Here is a 25,169-nt window from a genome sequence, read left to right on the forward strand (position 1 = left end):
CAAATTTTCCGCTCACGCTCTCAGTGTTGGGGCGTGTAGACATTCAGACAAAATGGCGGCTCATCGGAAATATAGATTGTGCTCGGAAAAACAACGCAACAGCTTAAACGACCCTTCCCATCTCCTTTTTCTGAAGACTGCATGGGGTAAGGTGTTCTACGAACTCTCTACATTTACATGGTAAGAAGCTGTGTGATTGAAACGAACAGTTACGCAGTGCCGTAGCTAAATGTAAAATATAAATTATTTTACTGTACTGTACCTTTACCTTTTGAGAAGTCTGCTTAACGGAAATGCATTTTTTTTCTTTTACGAGTGCCATTCTAAACATTGTTACACTTTGTGCGATTTGCCTCTCTGCTTAGCTGATGTCCATTCCCCATCCTTTCACACGATCTTGTCGACAAAGAGTTTACCACAATCTCTTTCCTGTCATGGTTTATGAATTGCATCGCTTGGAGTGAACAAGGCTTACTCTCGGTGTCTCTCCCAACAGGCCGAAAGAAGACGGTCCTGTATGATGGACTCGGTCCGGCGACCTGCCCAGTGTGCCAAGTGGCCCTTCGGCCTGCAGACCTACGCGAGCACCTTGAGCAGGAGGTCACCACGCTAAGGCAGCTGTTCAGGTTGGTGCTGGCATGCTGGATGTTGTCAGCCTTAAGCTTGGACACGTCGCAGGTATTTTAAAGAGGAATTCTAACAATGAATAGTATAAGAGGTATGCAATGACCATGGGTTATTATTAAATATTTACTTTATGGCCATTTAACTATACTTTACAGGGTGATTAATTTTAATTGATCAGTTTGTTTTGTGACTGAAGAACTGTCACGCTGGAAAAAAATTAATCACCACGTTCAGCACGTGTAGTGTAATGTCCTGAGTGCTAAACGTTGTACGCACGTTTTGCTAAATTTCTCTTTTGTGACAAGAAAATATTCGGCCCAGGCATTGAGTTTCCAATTAGTTTGTATACATAGTCGAGGCTCTTGGAAGAGCTAGAATTAGTACACTGGACGGATAAGTACGTAGCAGGATGCAAAACAGGATGCAAATGGAACAGAAGGGAGAGGGGGGACACCAACAGCAGAGCCGAAGGCCAAGACAGAAAGAGGTGGACAAACAATGGGTTTGGGGAAGAATGGGGGGCAGGAGAGGATGCATTGGTTGGACAATATGGATACAGAAGGAAATGCTCAGGAGTGAAAATTGGAAATTTGGAAGGAGGAGGGATAGGGGTGGGGTTAACGGGTGCAGAAAATATGATGGTTTTGGATGGTGGATGATTTAAAATGGTGGTGAGCAGGTGTCTTGAAGATCTGGAGGGTAGAATGAGATTTAAGATAGTGTGGAAGTTGGTTCCAGAGGCGGGAGAAAAGAGGAACAAATGAGTGGAGGTTAGCAGGGGTTCTGGATTTTGGGCAGATTCACTATGAGGGGGTTTGCTGGTGGACCACGTGTATCTTGCAGATATCTGGAGGGTACAAAGCAGAGGGTACAAAATCAGAAAAGAAGACACAGAGACCACTGACCTGTCGACAATGACAAAGTGATAGGCCTATGGACCAAGCTTCATTGCAAGAAATTTGAATAATCTTGAAGGCCATGGTTCCCACGACGTCAAGCTGAGCAAGGTGTGACGCAGAGGAGCCAGCCCATAGAGGAGAGCAGTATTTTAGCAAGCTGCGGATGAAAGCATTGTAGGTGGATAGGAGCTCAGGTGTGCCAAGGGAGGACTTTGCATGATGGAAGATGCCCAGTCTGCGTCTGGCTTTGGAGATCAAGAGAGATGTGGCTGAGAGTGAGACCCAAGAGTTTGAGTGACTGAACTTCTTCGAGAGGTTTTGGTGAGAAAGTAGATGTAGTAGTTTGCGGTATGGTCCTGGTGGGTTTCGTATGCAGCCTGTGGCTGCTTGGCTGCATCTTTTCCTGGGGGATGTGCCGCTGATGTAATTCCCCCTGTGCCAGCAACAGGTACTCATTTTGCCGACCTCATGACGGGCCACCTGGTGTTAATTCAATGGAATGTCAGGGGCTAAAACTCAGGACCCTAAGATTTAAAGCCAGCCACCTTAACCTTTAAGACAACCGAAGACTTGGACAATCCTTTCGGAGACAGAGTGAGTGCGTGGGAATTCTCAGGATTGAAAGACATGTTCCAAGTGTTTGACCAGTTTGAGATCTTTGTCAATGTCTGAAGAGAGGAAAGATGCTGCTGCCTGGCTGTCAGAGGATGAGGAATGTCATGACAGAGGGTGAAGTCATCAGCAAAAATAAAGAGGATTTTCCAGAGAGTCGGAGAAATCATTGATGAAGATTAGGAATAGGTCTATAACATTGTCTTGGGGCACTCCAGCCTTGACTGGGAGAGGAGAAGAAAGGATTAGTTGAGAGCCACACATTGGCTTTGAGACAAGAGTAAGTCAGTAATCCAAGAGTGGAGTTGTCTTGAATTCCATATGCAGACAGTTTGAAGAGCAAGGTGAGATTCCAGACTGTATCGAAAGCTCGAGATATGTCCAGAGAGATGTCACTGATCTCATCTCTGATATTGAGGGCCTCCATCCATTGTTATGAGAGTTAAAGCAGCATTTTCAAGGCAGAGTGACCAGGTCTGAATCCAAATTGATGATCTGAGATGAGGTTGTTGGAGGAAAGGAATGATTTTATGTCAACTGCGATGATGGATTCCATGGCCTTGCTGATGATTGGAAGTAAGCGAATTGGTCTGTAGTTAAGGGGATCCGTTTTTGCACCTTTTATGTAATGCTGCGAAGTTGGCTGACTTCCAAGCAGATGGAAGATAACCTAAGGCAAATGGTATGGTGAAAAGGGCAGAGAGGGAAAGTGGAAGAGCAGCAGAGCAGGTTTTTAGGACTCTGGGCTGATGTCATCTTCCCCAGTTGCCAAATCAGAGTTGAGGGTTGCCAGAAGCTTCTCCACCTTCTCAGGTGCAAAAGCCACAGAGTCCATGAGTAGTTGGGAATGACTGGTAAGGGTGATCACAGAGAGAGAGAGAGAGGGGTTGTGGACACAACACTTGGAAGCCAACACAGAATTTAGGCATTTTGCCTTCTCACAGGTTACGGGTGAGAGACGTGATTTCCAGTTGAGAGATATGATTGGGCCTTTTATATTTCTATGTTAATGGCTATCATCATTTCACGTGGTTCATGTTTGGGAGCCCTGGTGGTGCGCATCTCTCTTTCTGCACTGTTGCTGATAATTCGCCACTGAGTGATGAAACTGGTTCAGCGGCTGATGGGGTCATGTAGCATTGGATTCTCATGCCTGTGCTACTTGTAAATGTCTGCAGCAGTGGAAGAACCTGGGTATGATTTGAAATTGCAAAGGGCTTATCCTGTGTAGCTCCAGAACTTTGTTTTTTTGGAAACAGAATTTATGTTTCACAGTAGTGTTTCATCTACCCAATAAGGCATGCCTTCTTCATTATCCATTAAAAGTGAGGCAAACAATGTTCTACAGTACTGTACCCTACTGCATTTATCATTAGGTCAATTGGACCCTGGTCAGAATCGCTGTTTCTCTTGCAGCCTATTACCTAAATTGTTGGTGTGATACTAATCTAAGTTCGATCAATGTATCAAAAAAGGAAGATGCAGGCTTGACATGATGATAACTCGAATTGGCTTTGTTGTTAATGATGTGCAATGTGGAAGCAGCTATAAGAATATGACAATTACTGTTTCTTTTCCACTTCAGTTTATATATGTTCCAGATCCACCACTTAAAGTTTGTCTTCAACTTGGAATCAGAAACTCCGCCCCTTGGTGTTGCCTAGCAACCCATTAGAATGTAAAGAACAGTTTTATTTTACAACATTTGACATATTTACTATAAATGGATGAGTTGTGTGTGTGTGTGCGTGCGTGCGTGCGTGCGTGCGTGCGTGCGTGTGTGTGTGTGTGTGTGTGTGTGTGTGGGGGGTATACTTTTAGTGTCTATTAATTACATAGTCTATTAATTAATTACATATTACGTATTATTGAAATGTACTTTTTAACTCTTTAGACTGCTGATTTAGACTACTTTAGACTGATTGTCACATCTATGAAAAACAACCCCTTCGACCTTTGAAGACCCTTTAAGACCCCTAAAATCCTTAAGACCCCAAAGACCACTAAAGATCTAGCGGACCCAAAAGTCCATGAGGACCCAAAACATCCCGAAGACCCAAAAGTCCCCGAGGCTCAAAAGACCCAGAAGACCCTAAAGTTCCTGAGGACACAAAAGACCCAGAAAACCAAAACGTTCCTGAGGACCCAAAAGACCTAGATGACCCAAAAGTCCCTGAGGACCCAAAAGACCCAGATGACCCAAAATACCCCTGAGTTTGGCAGGCAGGTATTCTACAAGTGGTGAAGACCAATGAAAACTTGGTCCAATGGACCAACGGGCTCCCTAGTTTACATAAAAAATGACTATGGCTGTAAACTGTTTAAATAAAGAGCTCATTCTCACAATTCATTCTTCATTTACTTGAGTTAATTAGCTGCTTGCAGAATGCAAACACAATTCAGTGCATCATCAATTATATAAACTATAAAGCTTATATTTATTATGTCTGCATGGAGGATGCACCCCAGGTTATGCTTGCAGGATATGTATGCATATCCAACTAGTACTGAAAAGATTATGAAATCCATCAGTCTGTTGGTTTATGGTGCTTTTTAAAGTGAAAACAAAAGTCATTTCAAAAAGTGAGAATTGCCACATGTATGTAAAAACCTTGAATAATTGCACTAAAAATATCGCATCAAGCAACAAATCCGAAGATTCAGGCCAGGGCATAAAGGGCTTGCCCAGTGTGCCAAGTGCAATACATATATACACTTATTGCGCTTAAAGTATCTGCTTAAAGACAAAGCAGGTGGTGGGTAAACGACCATGATCTCATGTCATTCCCCTTTCATACGAGAAATCTTTCACATCCCTATTTACCCTGCCTAACCTCTTCCTTGAAGTAATCGTATTTCCTCCTGTCCACTCTCTCATCTTTTCCTATTCATTCATTCCCTTGCTTATTCATTCTGTGAATTTCTGGAATTACATCAGTGAAAACATTCTGGAATTATAGCTGCGGAAAGCACAGCTAGTGAGATAAAACAATGAGTAAGTTGGCATCTAAATAGGATAATAGAAGAAGAAGAGGCCATTTTTCGCCGCAGTGCAGGAGTTGGCCTTTTTCTGGCACCGTCGTCCCCTTTTTGAAGCAATGTTTTATGGCCGGATGCCCTTCCTGCCGCCAACCCTGTTAGTCACCTCTTGCAACACACAGGGAATTACCAGTGAACTGGTACTCAATTTGCCGACCTCAGGGGGATGACAGGCCCCTGGTGTTAATTCAGCAATGACCGAGATTCGAACCCAGGATCCCAAGCCGGCACCCTAACCGCTAAGCCAACACCAGGCTTCATCTAAATATGATAATACAGTAATAATATGAATAATATGATAATATGATAAGGCAGCATGGAAACGTTTATTTGCATACAGTTAGTCATGATTTAGATCCTGGTTTCTTAACTGGGGGTCCGTGGACCCCAAGGGGGGCGCAGAATGCCACCAGCGGTCCGCGAGATGGCAGGGGAAAATTATTGACTCAGTCGAGTGTTTACCATGTAGTGCTTCCGTTGGTTAATTTTTAGTACGAGTACAGCCGCAGTCATGTCGGGGAGGGGGCAATATCGCACGTCACAAAAAACCTTTCGGGACGGGGGATATTATTTTGTAATAACGTTAATATTATGCTATTATCATTAGTGTTGTTATTACTTTTGTTATAAGAAGCAGCCTTGGAAAAATGCGTGTTAGCGGCAGGAAGGGTCGTGTTATTAACCCTTGTGGGGTATATAGACTACAGTAGATCTTCGCTCAGTTCCATTCGTCGACATGATTAGCATAGATTTCCTGAATGATGTCCAGACTCTTCCAAATCTATTTCAATGTATATCAGTTAGGGGAGGGTATCTCGTCTAGGCCTAGCTCTGGGGGTGACTGGACTATTTTATTGGACACAGGGGGGCCGCAGAGGCAAAAAGGTTGAGAAACCCTGATTTCGATTAATCCTCGAACCATTGAAGAATTCTAGCTTGGAGTATGTGCATCACCATAATATACAAGGTGGCCATAAGATAATGACCCAAATATGGCGGTAACCATATTATGGTACTCTCATTATAACTCACACATATGTTTCGTGCACTTGTCGTATTGAAAATTAGTCTCACCAAGTTTCTAACACGATAAATAATAACAGTGTCCCCTAGTGTTCAGTTCAGTGTGCGTGCGACTGAATGCTTGAAAGCTCCCTTCCCTAAAATGAAATTTGATGAGTTGTTATAGAATTATGCTTGCAATAAAACTGCGGAAATGGAAAGGGTATTAAAACAAGATGCTTCAAATGAGAGACTACATTTCTTCTTTTGGATGCTGCACAAGGCTGCGGGGTAGCATCTTTGGTTGAGGGTGCAGCCGTGCCACTGACGCAATGCCCTCTGTAGGTTAGGGCAGGCATTTGTAATTTGGCCATGGTTCCGGCGATAGTGACTACATTTAATTAGATTAACATTTTAATTAGATTTCATTTTAATTTAAATTAATTTTAATTTAAATTAAATAATCTTTTAATAATTAAATGTAATTAATTCTGTTTAAATAAATAATTAAATGCATTTAATTAATAAAATTAATAACATTAATTCATTTTAATTAATTATTCAATTCGTTTTAATTAATAATAAAATAATTTAATTTAATTCATTTAATTAAAATAATTTAATTAATATAATTTAATTAAATTAATAATTTAAATAATTTTCATTAAATAGTAATTTCTAATTTAATTTAATAATTTTTCATTTCATTAAATTTTAATTTTAAATTTCATTTTTATTGTAATTAGATTTAATTCGATTACATTTTTAATTAGATAGATTGATAAACAACAGAATGCCTAAAAATGATGTATAAAAATCACTTACATATTATGAAATATGGACCTACAATATAGTGTGGCCCCAAATAAACTACCACTACAACTACCACTACTACCATTATTGCCCCCAATTGTTCCCACATTCTCGTGCGGTCGATCAGAGAGCATTTTTGGTCTAGGTTTTCACTAAACAGTTGGCCAGGCTTGACTTTCGAATCTTCTTACTTTAATTCACCAAATGTCTGTCTGTCTGTTCCCAGGTACCGCAAAAACGGCTGAACCGATCGCAACGAAATTTTGGGTGGATAATTCTGGGACCCCCTGGAGTAAAATAGGCGTTTTTTTTTTGTTTTTTTTTTGTTTTTTTTGTATACTGAATCGAGGCTCGTGAAAGAGCTAACATTTACTTCACAAACAAATCAACCAGACAAACAAAACACACAAAAAGAGGGAGCGGAAAACAAGATGGGGAGAGAAGGAGAAGCACACAAACACAACATTTGAGAGCAGGGAGATGTGTGGAAGGGAGATGTGTGGAAGGCTATATTGTTTTTCCATTTTTTCCCCCAATTTCCCAATTTTTCCAATTTCCAATTTTTCCAATTTTCCAGTTTTTCCAAACACGATGGAATAATATTTACCGATATGAACAGTGATGTGGTTTTTATTGAAATTCTACAAATACTGTTTAGATTTTGATGATTTTCGTGTAATTTGATTTAACGGATGTTTATATAAATCGTTAAAAAAAAAAAGCCTTCAATTTCTGATATTTTGCCTTTTCATTTGGGCCTCCCAACTGAAGCCCCGCCCATAGGGCGGGTACCGTTGCTAGTGATAGTGATTTGAACAAGGACTTGTAACTTGTTCAGGGTCCCAGCAATAATTCATCTTCTCTTTGCGAAAGACACAGTTGGAGCTTGCTGGCAAATGTCCACTAGCACCAGTGCTGGCAAACTGATCCTCCGGCCTAATATCCAACTGATGCATGGATGGTGCACACATTGATGCCTCGCCCAACCTGTGAAACACCAGGGTGACAGTTTATAGCTCTGTGGACATAGGTGCATACCACCAAGTCATCCTGCCAGCCCATTTAGCCACAGAAATATACCCGAAGGATCCAAGCGCGAAGACGCACAATTGCGGAAAATATTACAAAAATCGATGTAACATTTCAAACCTTTTGCTGAAGTTGACACAAATGTTTACCAAGGTGTATGGCTTGAACTCGATGTAATGAAGGATTAAAGATTGGTATGGATAGATATTAAATGTAAACTACCAAACCAGAATTTCAAAAGCTGGGAATTACATGATCTCGTTGTTATCGATTTTCTTCAGTTTACATCTTTGAGAATAATAAAAAATACGCCATGAGCAGCAAATGTAACTTATTTAATTTCCCATTAATTGCTGCTGTGGTGCCTTACCTTTGGTGTCTTACCTTTGGGAGACTCTGATTGGCTGTGAAAAGCACATCACATGTCAGGGCACAAAACTTGGCTTCCTTCACATGTTACTGGAAAATTCAATAACTTGTATGATTAAAAAAACTTTTTTTTCTGGTGCTAATGCTCATGGAGGAGTTGTTACTTGCATACAGAGACATTAGGCAACAACAAACTTGGGTTCAGACACCTGATGATCTTGGAGGAAGTGACGCAACTTCCTGTAGCACTCTTGGGGCCAGCGACGCCATCTTGCGATATCTCACCTTTCTCTTTCTGTCTGTAGTTAACGCGGCAATGAAGGAAAAATTTCCTCCTTCCCCGATCCAATTCGATGCCAATCTACAGAGGTTCACCCGTGCTGTATCGTCTAAATGCTGAGAGGCAACCGAGGACAAAGCGAGGAAGCAGCACATCCCGATTTTAAAGTCTATGGTATGACTATCAGGGTGAGAATCAAATCACCAACCTGAGACTCAAAGCAGGTACTTTGCCACCATAATGCCACTGATTCTGGTTGAAGGGTAATGCTGCATTTACTTCCAATAGCAAAGAGCCCATGCTTATGTGCAGGTTAATTTGCCCAGAATTACCAACAGGTTACTTTCTCAGGAAGTATTCACACCCTTTGAGTTTTTCTCACATTTTTTTGTGTTACAGCCTGAATAATTTAAAATGGATTAAACTGAGATTTCTTTGCACTGATCTACACATAATACCCCCATAATGTCAAAGAGCATTAATTTTTTGAATTGTTTTTCTTTTTTACAAAATAATGAGAACTACCCCTGGGGTTACGATTTTTTTTTTTTAACCACACAAAACCTCCCTGTGCACACCCCAAGTACAACCACTAGATTTTAACTCGTTCCATTCATCAGTTCAAGAGTGCAATGACGTGAAGCAAACAAGAAAAGCAAACCCACAAACAGACAAACACAAAGAAGCAAACACAAAGAAGCAACCACAAACAGACAAGCACACACAAAGAAGCACAAATAAGCAAACACAAAGAAGCACCCACAAACAGACAAGCACACACAAAGAAGCACAAAGAAGCAACCACAAACAGACAAGCAAACACAAAGAAGCAACCACAAACAGACAAGCACACACAAAGAAGCACAAAGAAGCAACCACAAACAGACAAGCAAACACAAAGAAGCAACCACAAACAGACAAGCACACACAAACAAGCACAAAGAAGCAACCACAAACAGACAAGCAAACACAAAGAAGCAACCACAAACAGACAAGCACACACAAAGAAGCAAACACAAAGAAGCACAAAGCAGCAAACACAAAGAAGCAACCACAAACAAACAAGCACACACAAAGAAGCAAACACAAAGAAGCAACCACAAACAAACAAGCACACACAAAGAAGCAAACACAAAGAAGCAAACACAAAGAAGCACAAAGAAGCAAACACAAAGAAGCACAAAGAAGCACAAAGAAGCACACACAAAGAAGCAACCACAAACAGACAAGCAAACAAAAAGAAGCAACCACAAACAGACAAGCAAATACAAAGAAGCAACCACAAACAGACAAGCAAACACAAAAAAGCAACCACAAACAGACAAGCACACACAAAGAAGCAACCACAAACAGACAAGCAAACACAAAGAAGCAACCACAAACAGACAAGGACACACAAAGAAGCAACCACAAACAGACAAGCACACACAAAGAAGCAACCACAAACAGACAAGCAAACACAAAGAAGCAACCACAAACAGACAAGCAAATACAAAGAAGCAACCACAAACAGACAAGCACACACAAAGAAGCAACCACAAACAGACAAGGAAACAAAAAGAAGCAACAACAAACAGACAAACAAACACAAAGAAGCAACCACAAACAGACAAGCACACACAAAGAAGCAACCACAAACAGACAAGCAAACACAAAGAAGCAACCACAAACAGACAAGCACACACAAAGAAGCAACCACAAACAGACAAGCACACACAAAGAAGCAACCACAAACAGACAAGCAAACACAAAGAAGCAACCACAAACAGACAAGCAAATACAAAGAAGCAACCACAAACAGACAAGCACACACAAAGAAGCAACCACAAACAGACAAGCAAACATAAAGAAGCAACCACAAACAGACAAGCACACACAAAGAAGCAACCACAAACAGACAAGCACACAAAAAGAAGCAACCACAAACAGACAAGCAAACACAAAGAAGCAACCACAAACAGACAAGCAAACACAAAGTATCAACCACAAACAGACAAGCACACACAAAGAAGCAACCACAAACAGACAAGCAAACACAAAGAAGCAACCACAAACAGACAAGCACACACAAAGAAGCAACCACAAACAGACAAGCAAACACAAAGAAGCAACCACAAACAGACAAGCAAACACAAAGAAGCAACCACAAACAGACAAGCAAACACAAAGAAGCAACCACATACAGACAAGCAACCACATACAGACAAGCAAACATAAAGAAGCAACCACAAACAGACAAGCAAACACAAAGAAGCAACCACAAACAGACAAGCAAACATAAAGAAGCAACCACAAACAGACAAGCAAACACAAAGAAGCAACCACAAACAGACAAGCAAACACAAAGAAGCAACCACAAACAGACAAGCAAACACAAAGAAGCAACCACAAACAGTCAAGCAAACACAAAGAAGCAACCACAAACAGACAAGCAAACACAAAGAAGCAACCACATACAGACAAGCAACCACATACAGACAAGCACACACAAAGAAGCAACCACAAACAGACAAGCAAACACAAAGAAGCAACCACATACAGACAAGCAACCACAAACAGACAAGCACACACAAAGAAGCAACCACAAACAGACAAGCAAACACAAAGAAGCAACCACATACAGACAAGCAAACACAAAGAAGCAACCACAAACAGACTAGCAAACACAAAGAAGCAACCACCAACAGACAAGCACACACAAAGAAGCAACCACAAACAGACAAGCAAACACAAAGAAGCAACCACATACAGACAAGCAAACACAAAGAAGCAACCACATACAGACAAGCAAACATAAAGAATCAACCACAAACAGACAAGCAAACACAAAGAAGCAACCACATACAGACAAGCAAACACAAAGAAGCAACCACAAACAGACAAGCAAACACAAAGAAGCAACCACAAACAGAGAAGCAAACACAAAGAAGCAACCACAAACAGACAAGCAAACACAAAGAAGCAACCACAAAGAAGCAACCACAAACAGACAAGCAAACACAAAGAAGCAACCACAAACAGACAAGCAAACACAAAGAAGCAACCACAAACAGACAAGCAAGCATAAAGAAGCAACCACAAACAGACAAGCAAACACAAAGAAGCAACCACATACAGACAAGCAACCACATACAGACAAGCAAACATAAAGAAGCAACCACAAACAGACAAGCAAACACAAAGAAGCAACCACAAACAGACAAGCAAACACAAAGAAGCAACCACAAACAGACAAGCAAACATAAAGAAGCAACCACAAACAGACAAGCAAACATAAAGAAGCAACCACAAACAGACAAGCAAACACAAAGAAGCAACCACAAACAGACAAGCAAACACAAAGAAGCAACCACAAACAGACAAGCAAACATAAAGAAGCAACCACAAACAGACAAGCAAACACAAAGAAGCAACCACAAACAGACAAGCAAACACAAAGAAGCAACCACAAACAGACAAGCAAACACAAAGAAGCAACCACAAACAGACAAGCAAACACAAAGAAGCAACCACAAACAGACAAGCAAACACAAAGAAGCAACCACAAACAGACAAGCAAACACAAAGAAGCAACCACAAACAGACAAGCAAACACAAAGAAGCAACCACAAACAGACAAGCAAACACAAAGAAGCAACCACATACAGACAAGCAACCACATACAGACAAGCAAACATAAAGAAGCAACCACAAACAGACAAGCAAACACAAAGAAGCAACCACAAACAGACAAGCAAACACAAAGAAGCAACCACAAACAGACAAGCAAACATAAAGAAGCAACCACAAACAGACAAACAAACATAAAGAAGCAACCACAAACAGACAAGCAAACACAAAGAAGCAACCACAAACAGACAAGCACACACAAAGAAGCAACCACAAACAGACAAGCAAACACAAAGAAGCAACCACAAACAGACAAGCAAACACAAAGAAGCAACCACAAACAGACAAGCAAACACAAAGAAGCAACCACAAACAGACAAGCAAACACAAAGAAGCAACCACAAACAGACAAGCAAACATAAAGAAGCAACCACAAACAGACAAGCAAACACAAAGAAGCAACCACAAACAGACAAGCAAACATAAAGAAGCAACCACAAACAGACAAGCAAACACAAAGAAGCAACCACAAACAGACAAGCACACACAAAGAAGCAACCACAAACAGACAAGCACACACAAAGAAGCAACCACAAACAGACAAGCAAACACAAAGAAGCAACCACAAACAGACAAGCAAACATAAAGTAGCAACCACAAACAGACAAGCAAACACAAAGAAGCAACCACAAACAGACAAGCAAACACAAAGAAGCAACCACAAACAGACAAGCACACACAAAGAAGCACAAAGAAGCAACCACAAACAGACAAGCAAACACAAAGAAGCAACCACAAACAGACAAGCACACACAAACAAGCACAAAGAAGCAACCACAAACAGACAAGCAAACACAAAGAAGCAACCACAAACAGACAAGCACACACAAAGAAGCAAACACAAAGAAGCACAAAGCAGCAAACACAAAGAAGCAACCACAAACAAACAAGCACACACAAAGAAGCAAACACAAAGAAGCAACCACAAACAAACAAGCACACACAAAGAAGCAAACACAAAGAAGCAAACACAAAGAAGCACAAAGAAGCAAACACAAAGAAGCACAAAGAAGCACACACAAAGAAGCAACCACAAACAGACAAGCAAACAAAAAGAAGCAACCACAAACAGACAAGCAAATACAAAGAAGCAACCACAAACAGACAAGCAAACACAAAAAAGCAACCACAAACAGACAAGCACACACAAAGAAGCAACCACAAACAGACAAGCAAACACAAAGAAGCAACCACAAACAGACAAGCACACACAAAGAAGCAACCACAAACAGACAAGCACACACAAAGAAGCAACCACAAACAGACAAGCAAACACAAAGAAGCAACCACAAACAGACAAGCAAATACAAAGAAGCAACCACAAACAGACAAGCACACACAAAGAAGCAACCACAAACAGACAAGGAAACAAAAAGAAGCAACAACAAACAGACAAACAAACACAAAGAAGCAACCACAAACAGACAAGCACACACAAAGAAGCAACCACAAACAGACAAGCAAACACAAAGAAGCAACCACAAACAGACAAGCACACACAAAGAAGCAACCACAAACAGACAAGCAAACACAAAGAAGCAACCACAAACAGACAAGCAAATACAAAGAAGCAACCACAAACAGACAAGCACACACAAAGAAGCAACCACAAACAGACAAGCAAACATAAAGAAGCAACCACAAACAGACAAGCACACACAAAGAAGCAACCACAAACAGACAAGCACACAAAAAGAAGCAACCACAAACAGACAAGCAAACACAAAGAAGCAACCACAAACAGACAAGCAAACACAAAGTATCAACCACAAACAGACAAGCACACACAAAGAAGCAACCACAAACAGACAAGCAAACACAAAGAAGCAACCACAAACAGACAAGCAAACACAAAGAAGCAACCACAAACAGACAAGCAAACATAAAGAAGCAACCACAAACAGACAAGCAAACACAAAGAAGCAACCACAAACAGACAAGCAAACACAAAGAAGCAACCACAAACAGACAAGCAAACACAAAGAAGCAACCACAAACAGACAAGCAAACACAAAGAAGCAACCACAAACAGACAAGCAAACACAAAGAAGCAACCACAAACAGTCAAGCAAACACAAAGAAGCAACCACAAACAGACAAGCAAACACAAAGAAGCAACCACATACAGACAAGCAACCACATACAGACAAGCACACACAAAGAAGCAACCACAAACAGACAAGCAAACACAAAGAAGCAACCACATACAGACAAGCAACCACAAACAGACAAGCACACACAAAGAAGCAACCACAAACAGACAAGCAAACACAAAGAAGCAACCACATACAGACAAGCAAACACAAAGAAGCAACCACAAACAGACAAGCAAACACAAAGAAGCAACCACAAACAGACAAGCACACACAAAGAAGCAACCACAAACAGACAAGCAAACACAAAGAAGCAACCACATACAGACAAGCAAACACAAAGAAGCAACCACATACAGACAAGCAAACATAAAGAATCAACCACAAACAGACAAGCAAACACAAAGAAGCAACCACATACAGACAAGCAAACACAAAGAAGCAACCACAAACAGACAAGCACACACAAAGAAGCAACCACAAACAGACAAGCAAACACAAAGAAGCAACCACAAACAGACAAGCAAACACAAAGAAGCAACCACAAACAGACAAGCAAACATAAAGAAGCAACCACAAACAGACAAGCAAACACAAAGAAGCAACCACAAACAGACAAGCAAACATAAAGAAGCAACCACAAACAGACAAGCAAACACAAAGAAGCAACCACAAACAGACAAGCAAACACAAAGAAGCAACCACAAACAGACAAGCAAACACAAAGAAGCAACCACAAACAGTCAAGCAAACACAAAGAAGCAACCACAAACAGACAAGCAAACACAAAGAAGCAACCACATACAGACAAGCAACCACATACAGACAAGCACACACAAAGAAGCAACCACAAACAGACAAGCAAACACAAAGAAGCAACCACATACAGACAAGCAACCACAAACAGACAAGCACACACAAAGAAGCAACCACAAACAGACAAGCAAACACAAAGAAGCAACCACATACAGACAAGCAAACACAAAGAAGCAACCACAAACAGACAAGCAAACACAAAGAAGCAACCACAAACAGACAAGCACACACAAAGAAGCAACCACAAACAGACAAGCAAACACAAAGAAGCAACCACATACAGACAAGCAAACACAAAGAAGCAACCACATACAGACAAGCAAACATAAAGAATCAACCACAAACAGACAAGCAAACACAAAGAAGCAACCACATACAGACAAGCAAACACAAAGAAGCAACCACAAACAGACAAGCAAACACAAAGAAGCAACCACAAACAGAGAAGCAAACACAAAGAAGCAACCACAAACAGACAAGCAAACACAAAGAAGCAACCACAAAGAAGCAACCACAAACAGACAAGCAAACACAAAGAAGCAACCACAAACAGACAAGCAAACACAAAGAAGCAACCACAAACAGACAAGCAAACATAAAGAAGCAACCACAAACAGACAAGCAAACACAAAGAAGCAACCACATACAGACAAGCAACCACATACAGACAAGCAAACATAAAGAAGCAACCACAAACAGACAAGCAAACACAAAGAAGCAACCACAAACAGACAAGCAAACACAAAGAAGCAACCACAAACAGACAAGCAAACATAAAGAAGCAACCACAAACAGACAAGCAAACACAAAGAAGCAACCACAAACAGACAAGCAAACACAAAGAAGCAACCACAAACAGACAAGCAAACATAAAGAAGCAACCACAAACAGACAAGCAAACACAAAGAAGCAACCACAAACAGACAAGCAAACACAAAGAAGCAACCACAAACAGACAAGCAAACACAAAGAAGCAACCACAAACAGACAAGCAAACACAAAGAAGCAACCACAAACAGACAAGCAAACACAAAGAAGCAACCACAAACAGACAAGCAAACACAAAGAAGCAACCACAAACAGACAAGCAAACACAAAGAAGCAACCACAAACAGACAAGCAAACACAAAGAAGCAACCACATACAGACAAGCAACCACATACAGACAAGCAAACATAAAGAAGCAACCACAAACAGACAAGCAAACACAAAGAAGCAACCACAAACAGACAAGCAAACACAAAGAAGCAACCACAAACAGACAAGCAAACATAAAGAAGCAACCACAAACAGACAAACAAACATAAAGAAGCAACCACAAACAGACAAGCAAACACAAAGGAGCAACCACAAACAGACAAGCACACACAAAGAAGCAACCACAATCAGACAAGCAAACACAAAGAAGCAACCACAAACAGACAAGCAAACACAAAGAAGCAACCACAAACAGACAAGCAAATACAAAGAAGCAACCACAAACAGACAAGCACACACAAAGAAGCAACCACAAACAGACAAGCAAACATAAAGAAGCAACCACAAACAGACAAGCACACACAAAGAAGCAACCACAAACAGACAAGCACACAAAAAGAAGCAACCACAAACAGACAAGCAAACACAAAGAAGCAACCACAAACAGACAAGCAAACACAAAGTATCAACCACAAACAGACAAGCACACACAAAGAAGCAACCACAAACAGACAAGCAAACACAAAGATGCAACCACAAACAGACAAGCACACACAAAGAAGCAACCACAAACAGACAAGCAAACACAAAGAAGCAACCACAAACAGACAAGCAAACACAAAGAAGCAACCACAAACAGACAAGCAAACACAAAGAAGCAACCACAAACAGACAAGCAAACACAAAGAAGCAACCACATACAGACAAGCAACCACATACAGACAAGCAAACATAAAGAAGCAACCACAAACAGACAAGCAAACACAAAGAAGCAACCACAAACAGACAAGCAAACATAAAGAAGCAACCACAAACAGACAAGCAAACACAAAGAAGCAACCACAAACATACAAGCAAACACAAAGAAGCAACCACAAACAGACAAGCAAACACAAAGAAGCAACCACAAACAGTCAAGCAAACACAAAGAAGCAACCACAAACAGACAAGCAAACACAAAGAAGCAACCACATACAGACAAGCAACCACATACAGACAAGCACACACAAAGAAGCAACCACAAACAGACAAGCAAACACAAAGAAGCAACCACATACAGACAAGCAACCACAAACAGACAAGCACACACAAAGAAGCAACCACAAACAGACAAGCAAACACAAAGAAGCAACCACATACAGACAAGCAAACACAAAGAAGCAACCACAAACAGACAAGCAAACACAAAGAAGCAACCACAAACAGACAAGCACACACAAAGAAGCAACCACAAACAGACAAGCAAACACAAAGAAGCAACCACATACAGACAAGCAAACACAAAGAAGCAACCACATACAGACAAGCAAACATAAAGAATCAACCACAAACAGACAAGCAAACACAAAGAAGCAACCACATACAGACAAGCAAACACAAAGAAGCAACCACAAACAGACAAGCAAACACAAAGAAGCAACCACAAACAGAGAAGCAAACACAAAGAAGCAACCACAAACAGACAAGCAAACACAAAGAAGCAACCACAAAGAAGCAACCACAAACAGACAAGCAAACACAAAGAAGCAACCACAAACAGACAAGCAAACACAAAGAAGCAACCACAAACAGACAAGCAAACATAAAGAAGCAACCACAAACAGACAAGCAAACACAAAGAAGCAACCACATACAGACAAGCAACCACATACAGACAAGCAAACATAAAGAAGCAACCACAAACAGACAAGCAAACACAAAGAAGCAACCACAAACAGACAAGCAAACACAAAGAAGCAACCACAAACAGACAAGCAAACATAAAGAAGCAACCACAAACAGACAAGCAAACATAAAGAAGCAACCACAAACAGACAAGCAAACACAAAGAAGCAACCACAAACAGACAAGCAAACACAAAGAAGCAACCACAAACAGACAAGCAAACATAAAGAAGCAACCACAAACAGACAAGCAAACACAAAGAAGCAACCACAAACAGACAAGCAAACACAAAGAAGCAACCACAAACAGACAAGCAAACACAAAGAAGCAACCACAAACAGACAAGCAAACACAAAGAAGCAACCACAAACAGACAAGCAAACACAAACAGACAAGCAAACACAAAGAAGCAACCACAAACAGACAAGCAAACACAAAGAAGCAACCACAAACAGACAAGCAAACACAAAGAAGCAACCACATACAGACAAGCAACCACATACAGACAAGCAAACATAAAGAAGCAACCACAAACAGACAAGCAAACACAAAGAAGCAACCACAAACAGACAAGCAAACACAAAGAAGCAACCACAAACAGACAAGCAAACATAAAGAAGCAACCACAAACAGACAAACAAACATAAAGAAGCAACCACAAACAGACAAGCAAACACAAAGAAGCAACCACAAACAGACAAGCACACACAAAGAAGCAACCACAAACAGACAAGCAAACACAAAGAAGCAACCACAAACAGACAAGCAAACACAAAGAAGCAACCACAAACAGACAAGCAAACACAAAGAAGCAACCACAAACAGACAAGCAAACACAAAGAAGCAACCACAAACAGACAAGCAAACATAAAGAAGCAACCACAAACAGACAAGCAAACACAAAGAAGCAACCACAAACAGACAAGCAAACATAAAGAAGCAACCACAAACAGACAAGCAAACACAAAGAAGCAACCACAAACAGACAAGCACACACAAAGAAGCAACCACAAACAGACAAGCAAACACAAAGAAGCAACCACAAACAGACAAGCAAACACAAAGAAGCAACCACAAACAGACAAGCAAACATAAAGTAGCAACCACAAACAGACAAGCAAACACAAAGAAGCAACCACAAACAGACAAGCAAACACAAAGAAGCAACCACAAACAGACAAGCACACACAAAGAAGCACAAAGAAGCAACCACAAACAGACAAGCAAACACAAAGAAGCAACCACAAACAGACAAGCACACACAAACAAGCACAAAGAAGCAACCACAAACAGACAAGCAAACACAAAGAAGCAACCACAAACAGACAAGCACACACAAAGAAGCAAACACAAAGAAGCACAAAGCAGCAAACACAAAGAAGCAACCACAAACAAACAAGCACACACAAAGAAGCAAACACAAAGAAGCAACCACAAACAAACAAGCACACACAAAGAAGCAAACACAAAGAAGCAAACACAAAGAAGCACAAAGAAGCAAACACAAAGAAGCACAAAGAAGCACAAAGAAGCACACACAAAGAAGCAACCACAAACAGACAAGCAAACAAAAAGAAGCAACCACAAACAGACAAGCAAATACAAAGAAGCAACCACAAACAGACAAGCAAACACAAAAAAGCAACCACAAACAGACAAGCACACACAAAGAAGCAACCACAAACAGACAAGCAAACACAAAGAAGCAACCACAAACAGACAAGCACACACAAAGAAGCAACCACAAACAGACAAGCACACACAAAGAAGCAACCACAAACAGACAAGCAAACACAAAGAAGCAACCACAAACAGACAAGCAAATACAAAGAAGCAACCACAAACAGACAAGCACACACAAAGAAGCAACCACAAACAGACAAGGAAACAAAAAGAAGCAACAACAAACAGACAAACAAACACAAAGAAGCAACCACAAACAGACAAGCACACACAAAGAAGCAACCACAAACAGACAAGCAAACACAAAGAAGCAACCACAAACAGACAAGCACACACAAAGAAGCAACCACAAACAGACAAGCACACACAAAGAAGCAACCACAAACAGACAAGCAAACACAAAGAAGCAACCACAAACAGACAAGCAAATACAAAGAAGCAACCACAAACAGACAAGCACACACAAAGAAGCAACCACAAACAGACAAGCAAACATAAAGAAGCAACCACAAACAGACAAGCACACACAAAGAAGCAACCACAAACAGACAAGCACACAAAAAGAAGCAACCACAAACAGACAAGCAAACACAAAGAAGCAACCACAAACAGACAAGCAAACACAAAGTATCAACCACAAACAGACAAGCACACACAAAGAAGCAACCACAAACAGACAAGCAAACACAAAGAAGCAACCACAAACAGACAAGCACACACAAAGAAGCAACCACAAACAGACAAGCAAACACAAAGAAGCAACCACAAACAGACAAGCAAACACAAAGAAGCAACCACAAACAGACAAGCAAACACAAAGAAGCAACCACATACAGACAAGCAACCACATACAGACAAGCAAACATAAAGAAGCAACCACAAACAGACAAGCAAACACAAAGAAGCAACCACAAACAGACAAGCAAACATAAAGAAGCAACCACAAACAGACAAGCAAACACAAAGAAGCAACCACAAACAGACAAGCAAACACAAAGAAGCAACCACAAACAGACAAGCAAACACAAAGAAGCAACCACAAACAGTCAAGCAAACACAAAGAAGCAACCACAAACAGACAAGCAAACACAAAGAAGCACAAAGAAGCACAAAGAAGCACACACAAAGAAGCAACCACAAACAGACAAGCAAACACAAAGAAGCAACCACAAACAGACAAGCAAACACAAAGAAGCAACCACAAACAGACAAGCAAACACAAAGAAGCAACCACAAACAGACAAGCAAACACAAAGAAGCAACCACAAACAGACAAGCAAACACAAAGAAGCAACCACATACAGACAAGCAACCACATACAGACAAGCAAACATAAAGAAGCAACCACAAACAGACAAGCAAACACAAAGAAGCAACCACAAACAGACAAGCAAACACAAAGAAGCAACCACAAACAGACAAGCAAACATAAAGAAGCAACCACAAACAGACAAACAAACATAAAGAAGCAACCACAAACAGACAAGCAAACACAAAGGAGCAACCACAAACAGACAAGCACACACAAAGAAGCAACCACAAACAGACAAGCAAACACAAAGAAGCAACCACAAACAGACAAGCAAACACAAAGAAGCAACCACAAACAGACAAGCAAATACAAAGAAGCAACCACAAACAGACAAGCACACACAAAGAAGCAACCACAAACAGACAAGCAAACATAAAGAAGCAACCACAAACAGACAAGCACACACAAAGAAGCAACCACAAACAGACAAGCACACAAAAAGAAGCAACCACAAACAGACAAGCAAACACAAAGAAGCAACCACAAACAGACAAGCAAACACAAAGTATCAACCACAAACAGACAAGCACACACAAAGAAGCAACCACAAACAGACAAGCAAACACAAAGAAGCAACCACAAACAGACAAGCACACACAAAGAAGCAACCACAAACAGACAAGCAAACACAAAGAAGCAACCACAAACAGACAAGCAAACACAAAGAAGCAACCACAAACAGACAAGCAAACACAAAGAAGCAACCACATACAGACAAGCAACCACATACAGACAAGCAAACATAAAGAAGCAACCACAAACAGACAAGCAAACACAAAGAAGCAACCACAAACAGACAAGCAAACATAAAGAAGCAACCACAAACAGACAAGCAAACACAAAGAAGCAACCACAAACAGACAAGCAAACACAAAGAAGCAACCACAAACAGACAAGCAAACACAAAGAAGCAACCACAAACAGTCAAGCAAACACAAAGAAGCAACCACAAACAGACAAGCAAACACAAAAAAGCAACCACATACAGACAAGCAACCACATACAGACAAGCACACACAAAGAAGCAACCACAAACAGACAAGCAAACACAAAGAAGCAACCACATACAGACAAGCAACCACAAACAGACAAGCACACACAAAGAAGCAACCACAAACAGACAAGCAAACACAAAGAAGCAACCACATACAGACAAGCAAACACAAAGAAGCAACCACAAACAGACAAGCAAACACAAAGAAGCAACCACAAACAGACAAGCACACACAAAGAAGCAACCACAAACAGACAAGCAAACACAAAGAAGCAACCACATACAGACAAGCAAACACAAAGAAGCAACCACATACAGACAAGCAAACATAAAGAATCAACCACAAACAGACAAGCAAACACAAAGAAGCAACCACATACAGACAAGCAAACACAAAGAAGCAACCACAAACAGACAAGCAAACACAAAGAAGCAACCACAAACAGAGAAGCAAACACAAAGAAGCAACCACAAACAGACAAGCAAACACAAAGAAGCAACCACAAAGAAGCAACCACAAACAGACAAGCAAACACAAAGAAGCAACCACAAACAGACAAGCAAACACAAAGAAGCAACCACAAACAGACAAGCAAACATAAAGAAGCAACCACAAACAGACAAGCAAACACAAAGAAGCAACCACATACAGACAAGCAACCACATACAGACAAGCAAACATAAAGAAGCAACCACAAACAGACAAGCAAACACAAAGAAGCAACCACAAACAGACAAGCAAACACAAAGAAGCAACCACAAACAGACAAGCAAACACAAAGAAGCAACCACAAACAGACAAGCAAACATAAAGAAGCAACCACAAACAGACAAGCAAACACAAAGAAGCAACCACAAACAGACAAGCAAACACAAAGAAGCAACCACAAACAGACAAGCAAACATAAAGAAGCAACCACAAACAGACAAGCAAACACAAAGAAGCAACCACAAACAGACAAGCAAACACAAAGAAGCAACCACAAACAGACAAGCAAACACAAAGAAGCAACCACAAACAGACAAGCAAACACAAAGAAGCAACCACAAACAGACAAGCAAACACAAAGAAGCAACCACAAACAGACAAGCAAACACAAAGAAGCAACCACAAACAGACAAGCAAACACAAAGAAGCAACCACAAACAGACAAGCAAACACAAAGAAGCAACCACATACAGACAAGCAACCACATACAGACAAGCAAACATAAAGAAGCAACCACAAACAGACAAGCAAACACAAAGAAGCAACCACAAACAGACAAGCAAACACAAAGAAGCAACCACAAACAGACAAGCAAACATAAAGAAGCAACCACAAACAGACAAACAAACATAAAGAAGCAACCACAAACAGACAAGCAAACACAAAGAAGCAACCACAAACAGACAAGCACACACAAAGAAGCAACCACAAACAGACAAGCAAACACAAAGAAGCAACCACAAACAGACAAGCAAACACAAAGAAGCAACCACAAACAGACAAGCAAACACAAAGAAGCAACCACAAACAGACAAGCAAACACAAAGAAGCAACCACAAACAGACAAGCAAACATAAAGAAGCAACCACAAACAGACAAGCAAACACAAAGAAGCAACCACAAACAGACAAGCAAACATAAAGAAGCAACCACAAACAGACAAGCAAACACAAAGAAGCAACCACAAACAGACAAGCACACACAAAGAAGCAACCACAAACAGACAAGCAAACACAAAGAAGCAACCACAAACAGACAAGCAAACACAAAGAAGCAACCACAAACAGACAAGCAAACATAAAGTAGCAACCACAAACAGACAAGCAAACACAAAGAAGCAACCACAAACAGACAAGCAAACACAAAGAAGCAACCACAAACAGACAAGCACACACAAAGAAGCACAAAGAAGCAACCACAAACAGACAAGCAAACACAAAGAAGCAACCACAAACAGACAAGCACACACAAACAAGCACAAAGAAGCAACCACAAACAGACAAGCAAACACAAAGAAGCAACCACAAACAGACAAGCACACACAAAGAAGCAAACACAAAGAAGCACAAAGCAGCAAACACAAAGAAGCAACCACAAACAAACAAGCACACACAAAGAAGCAAACACAAAGAAGCAACCACAAACAAACAAGCACACACAAAGAAGCAAACACAAAGAAGCAAACACAAAGAAGCACAAAGAAGCAAACACAAAGAAGCACAAAGAAGCACAAAGAAGCACACACAAAGAAGCAACCACAAACAGACAAGCAAACAAAAAGAAGCAACCACAAACAGACAAGCAAATACAAAGAAGCAACCACAAACAGACAAGCAAACACAAAAAAGCAACCACAAACAGACAAGCACACACAAAGAAGCAACCACAAACAGACAAGCAAACACAAAGAAGCAACCACAAACAGACAAGGACACACAAAGAAGCAACCACAAACAGACAAGCACACACAAAGAAGCAACCACAAACAGACAAGCAAACACAAAGAAGCAACCACAAACAGACAAGCAAATACAAAGAAGCAACCACAAACAGACAAGCACACACAAAGAAGCAACCACAAACAGACAAGGAAACAAAAAGAAGCAACAACAAACAGACAAACAAACACAAAGAAGCAACCACAAACAGACAAGCACACACAAAGAAGCAACCACAAACAGACAAGCAAACACAAAGAAGCAACCACAAACAGACAAGCACACACAAAGAAGCAACCACAAACAGACAAGCACACACAAAGAAGCAACCACAAACAGACAAGCAAACACAAAGAAGCAACCACAAACAGACAAGCAAATACAAAGAAGCAACCACAAACAGACAAGCACACACAAAGAAGCAACCACAAACAGACAAGCAAACATAAAGAAGCAACCACAAACAGACAAGCACACACAAAGAAGCAACCACAAACAGACAAGCACACAAAAAGAAGCAACCACAAACAGACAAGCAAACACAAAGAAGCAACCACAAACAGACAAGCAAACACAAAGTATCAACCACAAACAGACAAGCACACACAAAGAAGCAACCACAAACAGACAAGCAAACACAAAG

General features: G+C 40.7%; 1 protein-coding gene across 1 annotated transcript in view; it reads left to right on the plus strand.

Moving 5' to 3' along the window:
• The window catches only part of LOC137425159 (E3 ubiquitin-protein ligase Rnf220), a 329,803-nt gene that overhangs the window by 173,388 nt on the left and 131,246 nt on the right, over window positions 1-25,169 (plus strand). The window contains exon 3 of the mRNA XM_068113312.2: window positions 497-626. Within this exon, the coding sequence (XP_067969413.1) occupies window positions 497-626 (130 nt within the window). The remainder of the gene's footprint in view (window positions 1-496; window positions 627-25,169) is intronic.

This window comes from Myxine glutinosa, chromosome 1 (genome assembly GCF_964187855.1).
Source record: "Myxine glutinosa chromosome 1, kmMyxGlut1.1, whole genome shotgun sequence".
In the NCBI taxonomy this organism is placed as follows: domain Eukaryota; kingdom Metazoa; phylum Chordata; class Myxini; order Myxiniformes; family Myxinidae; genus Myxine; species Myxine glutinosa.